The sequence below is a fragment of the Plecotus auritus genome, assembly GCF_963455305.1.
Source record: "Plecotus auritus genome assembly, chromosome: 9".
In the NCBI taxonomy this organism is placed as follows: Eukaryota; Metazoa; Chordata; class Mammalia; order Chiroptera; family Vespertilionidae; genus Plecotus; species Plecotus auritus.
This window is the reverse complement of record NC_137783.1, coordinates 111,682,896-111,699,954: the sequence shown is the minus strand read 5'-3', so window position 1 is coordinate 111,699,954 and position 17,059 is coordinate 111,682,896. Positions and strand designations below refer to the sequence as shown.

At 49.7% G+C, this 17,059-nt stretch overlaps 2 protein-coding genes across 6 annotated transcripts in view; both read right to left on the bottom strand.

The window, feature by feature from the left end:
- Positions 1-21: 21 nt before the first annotated feature.
- Positions 22-4,091, bottom strand: PHOX2A (paired like homeobox 2A). The gene is made up of 3 exons (XM_080687755.1): positions 3,704-4,091; positions 1,378-1,565; positions 22-504 (listed from the first exon to the last, which is right to left on the bottom strand). The coding sequence occupies exons 1-3, from the start codon at positions 3,918-3,920 to the stop codon at positions 55-57; spliced, it is 855 nt and encodes a 284-aa protein (XP_080543881.1). The 5' UTR covers positions 3,921-4,091; the 3' UTR covers positions 22-54.
- Positions 4,092-14,674: 10,583 nt separating this feature from the next.
- CLPB (ClpB family mitochondrial disaggregase) overlaps positions 14,675-17,059 on the bottom strand; it is a 177,428-nt gene continuing 175,043 nt past the window's right edge. For all 5 annotated transcript variants that reach the window (XM_080688671.1, XM_080688675.1, XM_080688677.1 and 2 more), the window contains one exon: positions 14,675-14,787. In XM_080688671.1, the coding sequence (XP_080544797.1) occupies positions 14,704-14,787 (84 nt within the window). In that variant the 3' untranslated portion in view covers positions 14,675-14,703. The remainder of the gene's footprint in view (positions 14,788-17,059) is intronic.

The following is a 17,059-nucleotide window of genomic DNA, read 5'->3' as shown; positions in this document are numbered from 1 at the left end:
TGGAGGGGCTGGGGCGTCTCTGGGGCCAGGCCCGGAGCCTCCAGAGTCCAGCGGCTAGAAGAGATTGGTCTTCAGGGTGGGGCCGGGCTTCCGGTGAAAGGAGGACAGAACCCCGGAGAAGGGCCCGGGCCCCGGCTCTGCTGGCTGCCAGGCCTTCAGCAGCTCCGCGGCTCCCGCGCCGGGCCCGCCGCCCCCACCGCCCGCCACGCCGGCCCACAAGGGGCCCTTGAGCGGTTGTGGCCCCGGGCCGGGCCCAGGCCCGGAGCCCAGGGCGGCCGGCAGCGGGCTGGGGCTCAGGCGCGGGCTGGCCAGGCCGGGCGCGGGGGGCGGCGGCAGCGACGCGGTGCTGTCTGGCGTGGGGCTGCACGTGGACTCCTTGGAGTCGTCGTCCTCGGACGAGCAGCGCGCCTCGCCCTTTTTGGCGCCCGCCGTGCCTGCCGCACCCTTGGCGCTGGCCGCGCGCTCCTGTTTTCGGAACTTGGCCCGGCGGTTCTGGAACCAGACCTGCGGGCACAGGGGCCGGTCAGCCCGGGGCCGCGAGGCGCGAGTGAGACTTCCGTCCGGAAGGGGCCGGGTCGGGATGGTCAGCTGGCTTCCCAGCGAGGCCCCTCCGCCCTCCACCGCTCAGCTCGGCCTCCTCGTCGATTTGCCCCTTTCTCCAGGTCCTTAGGGTCTGCTCCCCCACTCCCCCGCGGACCCCGCTGGGGGGAACTCCGCCTTCCTCTCCTCAGCTCCCAAAGGCCCTGACCCCCAATTCCCTCCTGCAGGACACTCCGAGTACCCGCCTAGAGTGTCCCAGGGCGGCCGAGAGCGGCTTAGGACTCTAGGAGAAACCTTTTGTCTCCAGTTAAGGCGGACCAGCTGGACATCTGTACTCGGATTGTAACATAGACATCAGAGTCCGCCCTGACCCGGCTCTGCGCCCGCCCGGGCTTCCAGGCTCGGGAGTTTCGCAGCTGCAGAGCTGGGGAGGGGACCTGGCGCTGATCGGCTCCCCTCGCCCCCTTCCACCATGCTGGGCCCTGAGGCCGCCTGGGGCATCCCCTCTACCCACTCAGCCTCCGTCCTCGCTCCCCAAGCACCGCTCTGCATGCCCGGCCCTACCAGGGGGACTGAAGGGAAATCGTGGGTCTGACCAGCTCAGTTCTCCCGAGGGCCTCAGGTCTGCCAGGTCCCGGTCCCAACGCCTCTCCGGGCTGCCCGTCCTCTCCTGCCCAGTTACCCGCACCTGCACCTGGGCCCTGGCCCTCCGCCTGCATGCTACACCTACCCCTCGCCCAGCGAGGCCCCTCTGTCCCGCGGCCCCACAGGTGTCGGGCGATAACCTCCGGTCCTCTCCAAGCACACACTCCCGTACACACGCGCGCAAACACGCACCTGCACGCGAGCCTCGGTGAGGTCAATCTTGAGCGCCAGTTCCTCCCGCGTGTAAATGTCCGGGTAGTGGGTTTCCGCGAAGACACGCTCCAGCTCCTTGAGCTGCGCGCTCGTGAACGTGGTACGTATGCGCCGCTGCTTACGCTTCTCGTGCAGGCCCGACGGCTCCGGGAAGAACTTGTAGGGCACTGCGGGTGTGCGCGGAGGGGGAGCAACCGGGATGGAGAGTGAGGGGCCGCGCTCAGCCGGCAGTGTCCTGCCCCTGAGGGGATCGCTCACCGTCCCCCGCCCCTGGCCTGGCCCCTCGGCTTCGTCCTCTCGGCCTCGGATCGAGCGTCTTCTCTACGGCTCGCTGGAGCCGGCAGGGGTCACAGCGGACATGGCGCAGTGAGACCCAAAAGCAGCAGCGAGGGAACCAGAATCCGCCGCTCCCGTCAAAGCCGTTTACCTGTAATCGGCCTTCGCCCTGTTCCCGCCACCTCCCGCCAGTCCACCACTCGCTCCGACCCTCCCATCAGCGTGTCTCTCCCTCAGCCATTCTGCCGCCCGGCGTCAGGTCCCGCTCTGCCCACCCGAGCCTTGGCTGGCTTTCGGGTCTCATCAGCACCGAGAATCTCCCCAGGAACTAGTCCTGGACCTCGGCAGAGCGGCGGAGACTCCCCTGCTTGGGTCTACTTCCAATCCTGCCACAGCCCCCGCAGTGCCGGATCTGGCCCCCTACCCGCCATCTCCCTCCTTCCCAGGCCTCATTTCCTCAGCTGCATCTCACATCTTCCAGGCGCCCCTTTCTCTTCCTCCTCTCCAGCCAAACCTCCCCCTAACTTTCCTCTTCGGGACCATTCTCTTGGTGCCCTTTGGGAAGTGTTCTTGTTTCTCCCCACCTAGGTTTCTCCATCTTCTCTTTGCCCTTCTTAGTCCTCAGGGGCACCCCACTCTGTGTCCCAACTCCCTCAGTGCCGGTCCCACCCTCCCCCCTCACTCTCTTCCCATTTTGGTCTCCCATCTACCCCATCCCAGTCCCCACTGTCCCATAGGCAGTGTTCTGACACCGTCTCCCCATCCCTCTCTCCAACTCCCACTTAGGTCTCCATATTTTCCAGGGGCCCCCAATATCCTTCATCGTTGTCCTATCACCCTAGTTCTCTCTCCCTGAATCCCTGTCTCTAACACCCCATCCTATCCCCCTCTTCCTCATCTGTTTGCATCTTCCTTCGTCCCCATCTCCCATACTTCTGTCTCCACCACCTGGTTCTTATCTCCATCTCCCCAACCCTGGGTCCCTATTTCTCCTAGGGTCCCCAATCTTCCATCTGGCTCACACCTCTTTGTACTGGTCCCTATCTCCCCCAGCTCAGAACTCCATCTTTCTGGGGCCCATCTCCCCATTTCCTTTCTCCATTTCCCAGTCCCCATCTGCATCAGGCCCAGAGCACCCAATCTCCCCATCCCTGTTCCAGTTTCTGACTCCTTCTCTCTGGATCTCATTTCTCTAAATCCAGGTCTCTATCTCACCATCCCTCTCCACCCCCACCCCTAGGCCCCAATCTTCTAGTTGGGTCCTAGGAGTCTTCCCAGGAAGGAAGGAGATAAGGAGATTGGGTGGGGCAGCTTGGACTGTAATTGGAGGGCTAGGATGGCTGAGAGGCTCCATGAGACTGGAGGTTCAGATGGGGAATTGGATCAAGGGGCAGCTTCTGGGTTCTGCAGGACTCTAGTTGGGAGAGTCTCCAGGGGGAATAAGGACATGAAAGTGGCTTAATGACCTGGGCACCCTTTTCTTCAGCGCATGGAATGTGTTTCAGTGGTGGAAGAGGGTTCGGGTACAGGCAGGATGGGTCCAAAACCAGGCAGGAGGGGCCTGATGGCTCTGGGCTCTAGGAAGGTTTTCATCCGGGCAGCTCCGTTGCTGGAAGGGTCCTTGCTGGGGGTCGGGCATGAAGTGGGGTGGTGATAAGGTGGGGGTCTGTTAAACTGAGCCGGGAGCATCTTCCAAGAATACAAGGGATTGAGAGGTTTGGTGGTCAGTCTTTGCAGGTAGGGAGGGGAAGGCCTGGTGAGGGGCCTGGGGCTGGACCGGCTGTTTCCTTGACACTAAGAGTGTGGGATAGGGATGTGGCAACTGGGAAGGATGAGAGTGGGAGGCTCAACGCTGCCCAGGTTAACCCCGTCTTACAGGGGGACTGAGGGTCCAGCGGGGCATTGGAGGGTCTGGCTGGGGCAGAGATGGTGGCGGCTGTGGGGGACTGTCTCAATCACTTGAGGAGCAGGGAAGGGGCTGGGGGGTCCGCAGCATTTGGAGCGAGGATTGGGCTGGGGCTGGGCTCACCTGCCGAGTAGGGCGCGGGCTGGTGGTCGCGTAGGGCGCCAAGCGCGCAGTTGGAGGAGCCGAGCGCGGGGCAGGGCGGCCCGGCCGCGGGGAAGGCGGGCCGGAGTGGGCTGTATTGGAAGCCTCCGGGCTGGCTGCAGGCGCCGAAGTCGCCGTAGGCGGACGCCTCCATGGCCGCCACGCATGAGTCGTACGAATTGAGGTAGGAGTAGTCCATCGGCCCGGGGGGCGAGGACGGGGGCCGGGCCGGGCCAAGTTGGGGTCGGGGTCCCGGGCCGGGTGCAGGTCGGGATGGGAGTTCGAGTGTTAGGCGCCGAGGACCCGAGTCCGGCTCTGAACGCCCGCGAGCCCGCCCGCCCCGTCGCGGCCGCGCTCCACCCGGGTGCAGCGCAAGTGCAGCCCTGCTCGGCCCGCGTGCCTTTTAACGCGCAGGACCCCGCCGAGGGGGCGGAGCGAGCTCCTCGGGGCGGGGCCTAGACGGCCCAGACCCCGCCCCAGCTGCCCCCGACCCCACCTCCACCCCAAAAGGTACCCGCTGCCTTCTGATGGCTCCGGAGGTTCAGGGCGGGGCTGCGCGAGGCCCCCTCACTAGAGTCCCCATCCCGCCCCAGTCCAGCCCAGACCTTTGGTCTGTACGCATCGTGCCAGTCCAGAAGGTCTCGACCCCTTTCCCCGGCTTCTCCACCTGCGGCCCCGCAGAAGGGAGGGGAGACGGGCCCGGCAGCGCTCGTGTGAAGTTAATTCAATTCGTCCAGATAACCGAGTTATTCCGATCCAGCCCCTCGGCCCCGCCCCCCGCGAGTTCCTTCCCGGCGGGGACCAAAGAGGCAGCCCTGGAAGGGGGAGGGAGACAGGCCCGAGGAAGAGACGGAGCCTGGGACGGGGACGGGGACGTGGATGAGGAGAGGAGACAGAGACAAACACGGAGAGAAAGGGACAAGACAGATACAGGTACACAGATGGAGACGAGGATGAGACATGGACGAGAGAGGAAGGTTGGAGACGGGGGCAAGAGGAAGACTGGGACAGCGATGGAGACAAAGGTGAAACATGGACTTGAGAAGAGCAGGGATGGGGATGGGGACCAGGCAGAGACAGAGAGGGGGACAGAGAGAGGAAGGCAGGCGGCATGGAGACAGAAGGCAGAGGAATGAGACAGGGATTGTGATGGAGATCAGGACAGAGATGAAACAAAACAGGGCAGTCACAGTAAGACAGACACAAACGGAGGGACGGTTTCAGAAAGACAAGGCCAGGGATCAACACAGAGGAGGAACCGAGGCGGAGAGGCGGAGAGAAAGAGCCTTGGGCGAGCTGAGACCCACGAGCTGTAGTGCCCAGAGTAAGGATTGTGGTGCAGGCGCCGCCCGCTCCAAATCCTGCGGAACCCCCGGCCCCTTCCCTGCTCCTCAAGTGATTGAGACAGTCCCCCACAGCCGCCACCATCTCTGCCCCAGCCAGACCCTCCAATGCCCCGCTGGACCCTCTGTCCCCCTGTAAGACGGGTTTAACCTGGGCAGCGTAGAGCCTCCCACTCTCATCCTTCCCAGCTGCCACATCCCTACCCCATACTCTTAGTGTCAAGGAAACAGCCGGTCCAGCCCCAGGCCCCTCACCAGGCTCTCCCCTCCCTACCTGCAAAGACTGACCACCAAACCATCTGCAGCTCAGGGGGAGGGTCGCAGGTACCGAGGTCCCTCTGTCCTCCTGACTTGTCCTGAAGGCCCCACGACCTTGTCCTGAACCTTCATGGCCAGATTGGCCTCTCCCCTTCCAGTTCTCCCATCTCAATCTCAGTCCTCCTTTCCACTGCCATTGGCTGTGACCCTCTGGTTCCCTGCACCTCCATTACAAAGTGTATGATGAATGTCAGGACAGGGAGTAACCAGTGGCACCTTTTCTCTCCCTTAACCTCTCACCTCCCTTCTCCAGAGAATCTTTTCTCCTCCAGGAAAACCACCTAGACTTACTCTGGACCTGGCCACAGATACCCTGGCCCTCGGCAGACTCAGCCACCACTGTGGGACGGTGGGACACAGAAACCTTTCCAGGGGAATAGAATAGAGAACTCTTCTGCCCCAGCAGCTCACCTTATGTAGATGGACAGCTGCCCCACTCAGCCCCCAGCCTTCTCTACCCAAATCTTGGCAGGTCTTGCAGATGGGGGAGTGGAGACCCAGCAAGCAGCCAGGGGAGGAGGCACCCTTTTTACCAGAGTCCTTGGGGATAAGGAAAGGGCTCCCAGAATACACCTCTGCCCCAGTTTACTAGCTCAGTGGGCAGCATGTGCACCCTCAGATCACCCACTTCTCTGGCCACCCATTCTTTGCTTCACACAAGGACATCTCCATGCCAGGGGGGTTCTTTGAAGTGTTTTCACTATTTTTTAGGTATAAACTTCTAAAACTGACAGTAAAACTGCTTTAAAAATTCTCTGCACTGATGTGTGAGTTCACCTCTCTCCCTGACACATCCTCTACAGCAGTGGTTTCCAACCTCTTTTTGGCCATGCCCCACCGAAGCATCTCTAAAATCCTGATGCCCTCCTTCCCCATGACATATAATTCTTATTCAAAAATGAACTCCTATGCACGTGGAGGAAGCCTAAAAGGCCATTAACTTAATCTAAACATGCTTTCAAAGAACATGGCATCCATGAAAGAGAAAAATAAAAGAATGAAAGGACAGTTCAAGTACTGAGAAAGAAATTGTTAAAAAATAAGAATAATATGAAGTGATATGAAAAAATAGCAAATAAAGTTTCAAAACATATAATAGAGAACTGAAATACATAAATATGTCACAATATATATTTATATACTGTATATGAGGCCCCAAGAACCATAAGAAATGCAAAAAATTCATTAGTAATAACTCATTCTCAAATTGCCCCTCTTAAAAATCAAATTGCCCCCCTGAGGGGCATGTGTCCCACCTTGGGAACCACTGCTCCACAGGAAGCCCAAGGGTTCTCAGAATTGGGAAATCAGATGGTGCCACCTCTCTCTTTAGACTTCCCATGGCTCTCCATCGCCCTCAGGATAAAGTCCAAGCCCTCACTCTAAATAGTGCCTGGCACATAGTAAACATATAGATAAATTAGCTACTATCACCATCACAACCCCTTTTCCTGCCACCAGTGACTGGGCCCTGTGTGGCTAGACCCAGACCACACTGTGGTCGGGCTCCTCTCCTCTGTTACACCTGGTACCTAGATATGTAATCTGGACACAGAACCCTATCTTTGTGTGGATGGCAGCATCACCTCTTCCCTGAAGATTTCAGAAGATATTAGGTCCTGCAGAGTTACCCAGCCTGGCCCTTTAATTAATTTGTGCAGATGAAGAGATTGAGGCCCAGAGAGGGGTCCTGTAGGAAGTGTGGAAATAAAAACAGTGGGAGTGTGTCAGGGTAGAAAGACATCCCCTACTCCCACAGAGAGAGCAGCAATGCAAAAAGGAACGTGGGGAGGTTCCTTTTTCGTCTGCTCTTATCCCAACTTTGATACTTATTCTGTGAGCCTGGATAGTGGGAGCATCATGAGAATGAATGAGGAAGGACCCATGCTCTGGAGAACTTTTTCTGCCTGCAGTCTTTTGGAGAATGGTAGCCTGAGACCACCACCTTATTCCCACTTCTAAGAGCAGCCACTGAAGTTAGCCTCCCCTCAGAACTCTGAGCAAGGATCTCCTGGCCCCAGGGCGTGGCCACCATGCTGATTTATTAACCCAATGTACTCCTAGTCAGTCCTCTCCTATGAGGGGAGAGCATGGAGTAGTGGCTCCTCCCTGAAGTGCATCTTCTCACGCTCTGAAGCCATGTCTTCAGTGTCATCATTGTACAACTATGATTGGAAGCCAAGCTTGATCAGACATCCATGTCTAACTTCTAATAAGGGATGGAGCTTATTTATCAGTGAAACATTAGCATTGTCTGGTTCTGCTTAAAGATCCCAGAACAGCCAACCCTATTTATCTACCAACTTCATAAACAGAATACACCCTTCCCCTGCCCCTATTCTCAAATCCCTATTCTCTCCTCCTAGGACTTTCTGGTGCAGGGAGGGTTGGAGGCAAGCAAATTAACTATATATTCTCCCAACCTGTCTATCAGATCCTAAAGTCTCTCTGTTATGGGAACAACAACTGTTGACCTTTCTTTTCTTCCCACTAATATGGCTACCCAGTCATCAAGTAATTTCCTTTCCTTTTTTTAAAAAAATATATTTTATTGATTTGTTACAGAGAGGAAGGAAGAGGGATAGAGAGTTAGAAACATCGATCAGCTGCCTCTTGCACACCTCCTACTGGGGATGTGCCCGCAACCAAGGTACATGCCCTTGGCCGGAATCGAACCTGGGACCCTTCAATCTGCAGGCCGATGCCCTATCCACTGAGCCAAACTGGTTAGGGCAGCTCCTTTCCTTTTTTTTTTTTAAATCCTCACCTGAGGATATATTTAGAGAGAATGAGAGAGAGAGAGAGGGAGGGAGAGAGAGAAAGAGAGAGAGAGAGAGAGAGAGAGAGAGAGAGAGAGAGAGAGAGAGAGATGAAACATTGATTGGTTGTCTCCCTTACTTGCGGATCTGGGGACCGAACCACAACCTAGGTATGTGACCTAACCGGGATCAAACTGGCAACCTTTTGGTGTAAGGGACACTGCAACCAACTGAACCATCCAGTCAGGCTAATTTCTATTTTTATTTTGAGCTTCTAGTTTTAGGCCTTTCTGGGGCTAAACGTATTCATTTGGATCCCTGAAAAATGAGGAAAGATCTTTATTGAGTTCTACAAATATTTTTTGAATATCTGATCTATGATGGAACTTCACGGGGCACTAGATACATGAGGATAAATTAGTCCTGCATGCTTTCTCTAAGGATCTCCCAATCTGGGCACATGAGCACTTATCTATAGGGAGGTTCTGTCCAGAATGTTTTTGTTGTCTTCGCAAGAGAATGGCACATTGGGGGTGAAGTGAGTTGACTCCTTTACAAAACAAAGGGCGGGGCAGGGGGAGAGGTTTGATCCTACCAACCATGCCATACATTGACAAGCTTATTCAAGTTTTTGAGGATGAACTGCCACTGCCCATTGCTGTCCTCCCTGGTTCCAATCCTTATGGGGTCTCTTAGAGTCTAGGAGATGCATGCTGCCTGTGGGGAATGAAGAAGAGAAGGGGGAGGAGAAAGGTGTGGTCATGTCCCTGCCATTCTTCTTTATGTTTAATCTACTTCAAGTTGGATTTCTATCCTTCCAAACAAAAAGATCTAACTAAAAATTTGATTTAAGGTATGTAGCAATGCAAATGACAGACCCTAAAATATGGATCTGGCCCTGTTGATAGGGATGCAGTGAAAATCTCTCCATTGAGCCTGGAAACGAAATATCTTCATTAGGTGATAATGAAGTAGCTGGGAATTCTACTGCATATTGTCTCTTAGAACTCGACCTCAACTTTCCCCCTTGCCCTGTGGTTGCAACTTCAGGGGATTAAATAGGAAAATGGCAAATATTGGAGTATACTCAGGCAAGTGCTTCAAGGGGGGCACAAGCAGATGAGGAGCAGATGTAACTCTGGTAAGGAAACCTCTGACTATGGCCAGCAATCTGAGGTTGCAACAGGAGGATAATCATGTGCTTTGCAGATTGGCTATAGCCATGTTCTCTGCCACATCCTAGAGTGAATCCATTGATTAGGAAATAGTGAATGTCTGACAGGTGAAATGAAATTTGGGAAGATCTAGAGGAATTAGGGAAGTGTGATTCTTCTAGTCTTTCTTAGTACCCTGGCCTGACAGCAGAAAAGAGTTGACATTTATTATTCTTTTATGGCATCTGGCATCTGAAACCACTTTCTAAGTTAGGGGAATTCCCCACCTGTTAGATTCCAGAAATTCACTTTCTGAATTTCCCTCACAACCAAAATTCAGACACTTGACCTAGTGTCAGCCAATCATGTACACTCAACGCAGTCTAAACTAAGGGAATCTAACTAAGGCAGTGAGGACTCAGGAACCACAAGAATTATCCCCAGGTCAATGAGGTTGCAGCAATATCAGTTCTAGTTGTAGCAGGGCCCCTATAGAGTTTGATCAAGGCAGCATCGTGGGTTGAGTGCCAACCATGTCAGTTGTGCAAGGGATAGGTGTCCCTTGTAGAGACAACAATGCAGCTTAATTTAGGGCATTGTTTCTAGTTCTGTGGCTCTGTATCTGGTCCCCCAGTCATTCCAATAATTCTCCAAGATATCTAATATATTTTATGAATAAAATTATTTTTTGCTTAAATAAGATGGAATTGGTTTCTGTTTCTTATACCTAATGACTCTGATATAGAAATTGGTACTAGCCCTAACCGGTTTGGCTCAGTGGCTAGAGCGTCGGCCTGCGGACTCAAGGGTCCCAGGTTCGATTCCGGTCAAGGGCATGTACCTTGGTTGTGGGCACAACCCAGTAGGGGATGTGCAGGAGGCAGCTGATTGATGTTTCTCTCTCATAGATGTTTCTAACTCTCTATCCGTCTCCCTTCCTCTCTGTAAAAAATCAATAAAATATATTAAAAAAAAAAAAAGAAATTGGTACTAGACTGACTGGGCACATCAGACTCTCAGAGAATTGGTTGGATTCTGGGAATAGTTGTGGGACCTGATTGGGATAAAAGGCAATGAAAATCCAGAGATGGAGAGGCATTCAGTGGTAAGAAAAAAATAAAACAAAACAACCCAATCATCAGCCTGGCCAGTGTGGCTCAGTGGCTGAGTGTCGACCTATGAACCAGGAGGTCACAGTTCGATTCCCGGTCGGGGCACATGCCTGGGTTGCAGGCTCAATCCCCAGTAGGGGCCATGCAAGAAACAGCCAGTCAGTGATTCTCTGTCATCATTGATGTTTCTATCTCCCTTTACCTCTCCCTTCCTCTTTGAAATCAATAAAAATATATTTTAAAAAACAACAACAACAAAACCAGTTCATCAATTTATTGCCAGTGGTCACCTGGAATGAAAAGTCCATTAAAAGCATAGTTTTGGGGGGCTATCAGAGATCAGTATAAAGGGAATGAGGACTGCAAGGATTGTGAGGAGGTGTGGAACACTTAAAGAGAATGAACATTAAACACTGAAGTGTACTCCCACGTGAGAGAACAGTGTTTAGAAGAGGGGCATGCTAGGATGGTAATAAATGAAGATTTGAATGACTAAGAGAGTCCTAAGCCCTCTATAAGTTAGAGTCAGTTTGGGTATACATAAGGGAAAATCCAAAATAACAATAAGGTAACAAAATAAATCTCAAAGTTTCTGTGGGTCAGGAGAATCCGGGCATGGCTTACTTGAGTCTTTAATTAGGCTGCAATCACGGTGCTACAACTGCAGCCTCCACGTCTTAACCAAGGAAAGATTGGTTCCATGCTAACTCACATGGTTCTTGCCAGGACTCAGTTCCTCCAGGGCTGTTGGACTGAAGGGCTCTGTCCTTACCAGGTGATGGCCAGAGGTTGCCCTCAGTTTCTTGCCATATGGGCCTCTTCATCAAGGCAAGCATGTAAGATCCAGAGAGAATGCCAGCAAGATAGAAGTCAGTCTTTTTTTATAACCTAATCCCAGGAATGACATTCTATCACTTCTGCTATATTCTGTTGCTAAGAAATAAGTTACTATAGCCCGGCTGGCATGGCTCAGTGGTTGAGCATTGACCTATAAACGAGGAGGTCACTGTTCGATTCCAGGTCAGGGCATATGCCTGGGTTGCGGGCTCGATCCCCAATGTGGGGCATGCAGGAGGCAGCTGATCAGTGATTCTTTCTCATCATTGATGTTTATCTCTCTCTCTCTCCCTTCCTCTCTGAAATCAATAAAAAAATATATTTAAAAAAACAGAAAGAAAAAGAAAAGTTACTAGGCCCTGCTCACACTCAAAGAGAGGGGAGGGATTACACAAGGGCATGAGCATCAGGAGGCAGGGATCACTGGGAGTCATGTCAGGAGATATCTACCACAGCCTGCAATTAGCAATCTCTGTCACAACCCCAACTTCCCCCTGAAAATAGCCAGCTCTGATAGCACCCTCTCCCTGTCTAATGGGATTGCCTTCCTCATATTTGAAGACCATGTAAAGGCTTTCCCATAAGGCATTATCTGGTAAGAGAAAGCCAAGTCTCCTCATGCCCCATCCCACTGACTTCATTGTCTCCACACTCATAACTAGAATCAGACTCTAACATTCCTCAGGGTCAAATAGGAGGTCAAATTCCAAAAAAGCTTTCCCACTAAAAGAATTAAAAGATTTTTCAATTTTATATTCATAAAATCTGGCAAATACATGTGGGAATGGATTCTGAGGGTGTTAGGCGAGGAAGGAGGAACATAATTTAAAATCAGGCCAACTGATCAGTATGAGTGCATGACCATAGAGCCTGGATTCCATGTGCCAATTCTAATAGCTAGGAGTTCTCATTCCTTTTTTTTTTTTTTTTTTTAAGATGAATTAATCTTTTCCTAGAGTCTAAAATAACATTATATTCACTTGATCACATATCCATTCACCTATTCATTCTTCTATCCATTTGTCAATCCATTGTATTTTTTGATGCATTCACAGTAAGTGGCAGACATCCATATACTTGGCCTCAAGACCCATATCATTAAGCAGAGAAAAATATTATTTGTTAATTTTTAAGTAAAATTTTCATATAGTAAAATGCATAAATCTTTTAAAAAATATATTTTTATTGACTTCAGAGAGGAAGGGAGAGGGTGAGATAGAATCATCAATGATGAAAGAGAATCATTGATCGGCTGCCTCCTGCACGCTCCCCACTGAGGATCGATCCCACAACCCAGGCATGTGCCCTTGACTGGAATTGAACCGGGACCCTTTAGTCTGCAGGCTGACACTCTATCCACTGAGCCAAACCAGCTAGGGTGAAATGCATAAATCTTAAGTGTACCATTCAGTGAGTACACATGTGTGACCCAATCCCTTATCATCATCCCAGAAACTTCTTTCATGCCTCTCCCAAATCAATACCAACCCCCACTCCCCCAGAGGTAACCACTCTTTTGATTCTTTTCCAGTATAGATTAATGTTGTCTGTTCTTGATTTCCTTTGGAAACTCTGTGTGAGCCTTCTTTTACTCAGCGTGTTTTTGAGATTCATCAATGTTGTATCAATAGTTCATTCCTTTATATTGCTCAGTACATTGCTGAGTATATACCTGTATAGGCAGAATTCTAAGATGTCCCCCAAGATTCCTGCCTCCTGGTGTATAGGCCCTGTACACTCTCCAGTCCTGTGACTAGGAGAGAATAGCACTGCTGTGATTAGGTTATGTCTTATATCACAGATGGTTTTTCTTTTTCTTTCTTTTTTTTTTAATTCTCACCTGAGGATATTTTTCCATTGATTTTTAGAGAGAGTGGAAAGAGAGGGAAAGAGAGTACTATGGATGTGAGAGAAACACATCGATTGGGTGCTTCCTGCACAAGCTCCAACCAGGGCCTGGGCCACCAGGACCCAGGCCGGGGAGGAGTCTGCAACCAAGGTATGTGCCCTTGACTGGAATTGAACCCTGGACCCTTTGGTCCGTAGGCTGATGCTCTATCCACTGAGCCAGACCAGCTAGGGCTCACAGATGGCTTTTAAAAAGGGGAATTATTTGGGTGGATCTGACCTAATGACATGAACCCTTTACATTTGGGTCAAGAGGTCAGAAACAGTGAATCAGATTTGAAGCATGAGAGGCTCAACAGGAAGATTTTTCATTATTAGGTGGAGCGGCTACATGGCAAAGAATGCAGTGACCTCTAGGAGCTGAGAGTGACTTCCAGTTGATAGCCAGTAGGAAAACAGGACCTCAGTCCTACAACCACAAGGAACTGAATTCAGCTAGGTAGCTGAATAAACTTGGGAGTGAATTCTTCCTTAGGGTCCCCAGAAAGGAATGCAGCCTGGCTGACACTGAGATCTTGAGCAAATGAGAACTCAGTCATGTTCTGAGCATAGAACCATGCCAGACTCTGACTTACAGGATTGTGAGTAAATGAAATTTGTTTTAGGCTGTTAAGTTTGGGATTATTTTTTACATGGCAATAGAACACTAATATAATACTGCAGTTTGTGTAGCCATTCTGCTGATGGATATATGTGTTGCTTCTAGTTGTGGACTATTATGAATAATGTTGCTATGAACATTTATATACAAGTCTGTTTTGTGTGGATATATGTTTTCATTTCTCTTGGAAATGTTGGGTCAGATGTATGTTTAGTTTTATAAGAAACTGCCAGATCGTTTCCTAAGTGGTTGTGCCATTTTGTACTCCCACCAATAATGTATGTAAATTCTGGTTGCTCTACATCGCGACCCACAGGTTGAGAACCGCTAGCAGGGTCACCTAAGACCATCGGAAAACACAGATATTTACATTACGATTCATTAACAGTAGCAAAATTACAGTTATGAACTAGCAACGAAAATAATTTTATGGTTGGGGGTCACCACAACATGAGGAACTGTATTAAAGGGTCACGGCATTAAAAAGGTGGAGAACCACTGTTCTAGACTATGAGGATACATTTCTATTGTTTTAAGTCACCTAGTTTGTGGTACTTCGTTTCGGCAGCCCTAATGGAATATCTGTGCCTTTGGGGATTGTTGACATTGGCTCTAATGCCGAGTTGTAGTTGGTACAATGGAGGCTTATGGAGTCAAGTGATAAACGGACTTTTGATTCTAATTGACCTCACAGTACAGTCCTTAAACCCATTTCCCCATGATTTCTCCAGTTTTGGGTTATATAATTAGACTAGGAATATTCAGCAAATGGCAGCATATGACTCTAATCCACAGAATGGGACTATTATGGTTGAAAAGGCTTCCTTACTAACAGAATTACAAACAAAACCAATGTATTGCTGGGGGAAATGCAAGAATAGCATAACCATAAAAAAGCTGAAAATTCAGAGGAGATGATACCTGTTACCGACTCAAATCATCTGTCTGGCTCATGCAGAAGTCAGAAGGGCTGGAGAATGCCAGTGGATTATTGAAAGGTTAAGACAGGTGATGATTCCAATGATACTGCTGTTCTAGAGAGAGTAAAACAACAGTGTCTGCCACCTGTAATAAAGTTGTTAACTTGCAAGTGTTTCTTCTTTGTTTCAATAAGCAAAGAAGGCTAGAGGTAGTCTTGTTTAACCTGGCAAGGGCAGAAGTATACCTTCATCATTTTGCTTCAGGACCGTGTTAACTCTCTGCCTCTGTGCCACAATTTAGTCCACAGGGACTTTGATAATCTTAGCATCCCATAAGACATTAAACAGTTCCACTATAATTATGATAAAATTCTGATAAAACCTAAAAAGCAGGAAGTATCAGATACCCTGAACATCTTAGTCAGTTGGCCTGGTCAGTGTTTGGGATTTTAGTCATTCTGGTATGTGTGCAGCGGTATCTCATTATTGTTTTAGTTCACAATTCCTTTATTACATATGATGTGGAGCATCTTTTCATATGCTTATTTTCCATCTGTATATCTTCTTTGGTGAGGGGTCTGTTTAGATCTTTAGCCTATTTTAAAATCAGGTTTTCTTGTTGAGTTTTAAGGGTACTGCATGAAAAATTCTTTTTTTAAAATATTTTTTTATTGATTTCAGAGAGGAAGGGAGAGGAAGAGAGATAGAAACATCAATGATGAGTGGGAATCATTGATTGGCTGTCTCCTGCATGCCCCCTTCTGGGGACCGAGCCCACAACCCAGGAATGTGTCCTTGACTAGAATCGAACCTGGGAACCTTCAGTCTGCAGGCCAACGCTCTATCCACTGAGCCAAATCGGCTAGGGCCGTGGTTGGCAAACTGCGGCTTGCGAGCCACATGCGGCTCTTTGGCCCCTTGAGTGTGGCTCTTCCACAAAATACCATGGCCTGGGCGAGTCTATTTTGAAGAAGTGGCATTAGAAGAAGTTTAAGTTTAAAAAATTTGGCTCTCAAAAGAAATTTCAATCATTGTACTGTTGATATTTGGCTCTGTTGACTAATGAGTTTGCCGACCATGGGGCTAGGGTGAAAAGTTCTTATTATATAGGATGGTTTCTTCCCATTACAGTAACTTCTCATACAGCTGGCTTTTCCTGGAAATTAAATATCCTATATAATAAAAGCCTAATATGCTAAGTGTCCAGTCATCTGTTCAACCAATTAAAGCATCATATGCTAATGCCACTCAACCGCTTGCTATGACATGCACTGACCACCAGGGGGAAGATAGTCACCAAGTCACTATGATGTGCATTGACCACCAGGGGGCAGATGTTCCGACCGGTAGGTTAGCTTGCTGCTGGAGTCCTGCCAATTGGAACTGAGCAAGATGGGCCGGACATACCCTGGAGCCCTCCTGTGGTCCCTCCCCTGCTGGCCAACCTCCCGCGTCCCTCCCCAGCCCCAATCGTGCACCGATGGGGTCCCTCGGCTTGGCCTGCACCCTCATGCAATCAGGGACCCCTCGGGGGATGTTGGAGAGCTGGTTTTGGTCTGATACCGCAGGCTAGGCCGAGGGACCCCACTGGTGCATGAATTCGTGCACCGGGCCTCTAGTCAGGGATAAAAACCCAAATCATAAATTATGCCATAGGAAGTTTATTGAGTAATTTACTCTTCCAGCAAATGCTTAGTAAACATCTATGTCTGAGTATCCCCAGTTAACCAGTCTTGTAATTTTAACTGTCAAAATATGACTTTGTTGATACAGCTCTATTAGAATGTAATTTGTTTTGTTTTGTTTTTTTTAGAGCAGTGTTAGGTTCACAGCAAAATTGAGTGGAAAGTATAGAGCTACCATAATCATCCCACACCCTCCCTAATATCAACATCAGCATCAAAGAGGTACATTTATTTCAATTTGATGAGCCAATATTGACATCATTATCAACTGAAGTCCGTAATTTACAGTAGGGTTCACTCCGCTCTGTGTTGTACATTCCATGGATTTTGACAAATGTATGACACATACCTACCATTATCTGTCGTACAGAATGGTTTCACTGCCCCCCAAATCCTCTGTGCTCCACCTATACATCTGCACCTCATCAAGCTCCTGGCAACTGCTGTTATTATTTTACTGTCTTCATAGTTTTGCCTTTTCCAGAATCATATACTGGTAGTTGGAATACTATAGTATGTAGCCTTTTCAGATTGGCTTCTTTCACTTAGTAATAAGGATTTACAGTCTCTCCATGTCTTTTCACAGCTTGATAGCTTGTTTCTTTTTAAGCACTGCATACTATTCCATTGTCTGGATGCACCACCATTTGCTTCTTGAAAAGTATTTAGGTTGTTTCCAGGTTTTGGCAATTATGAATAAA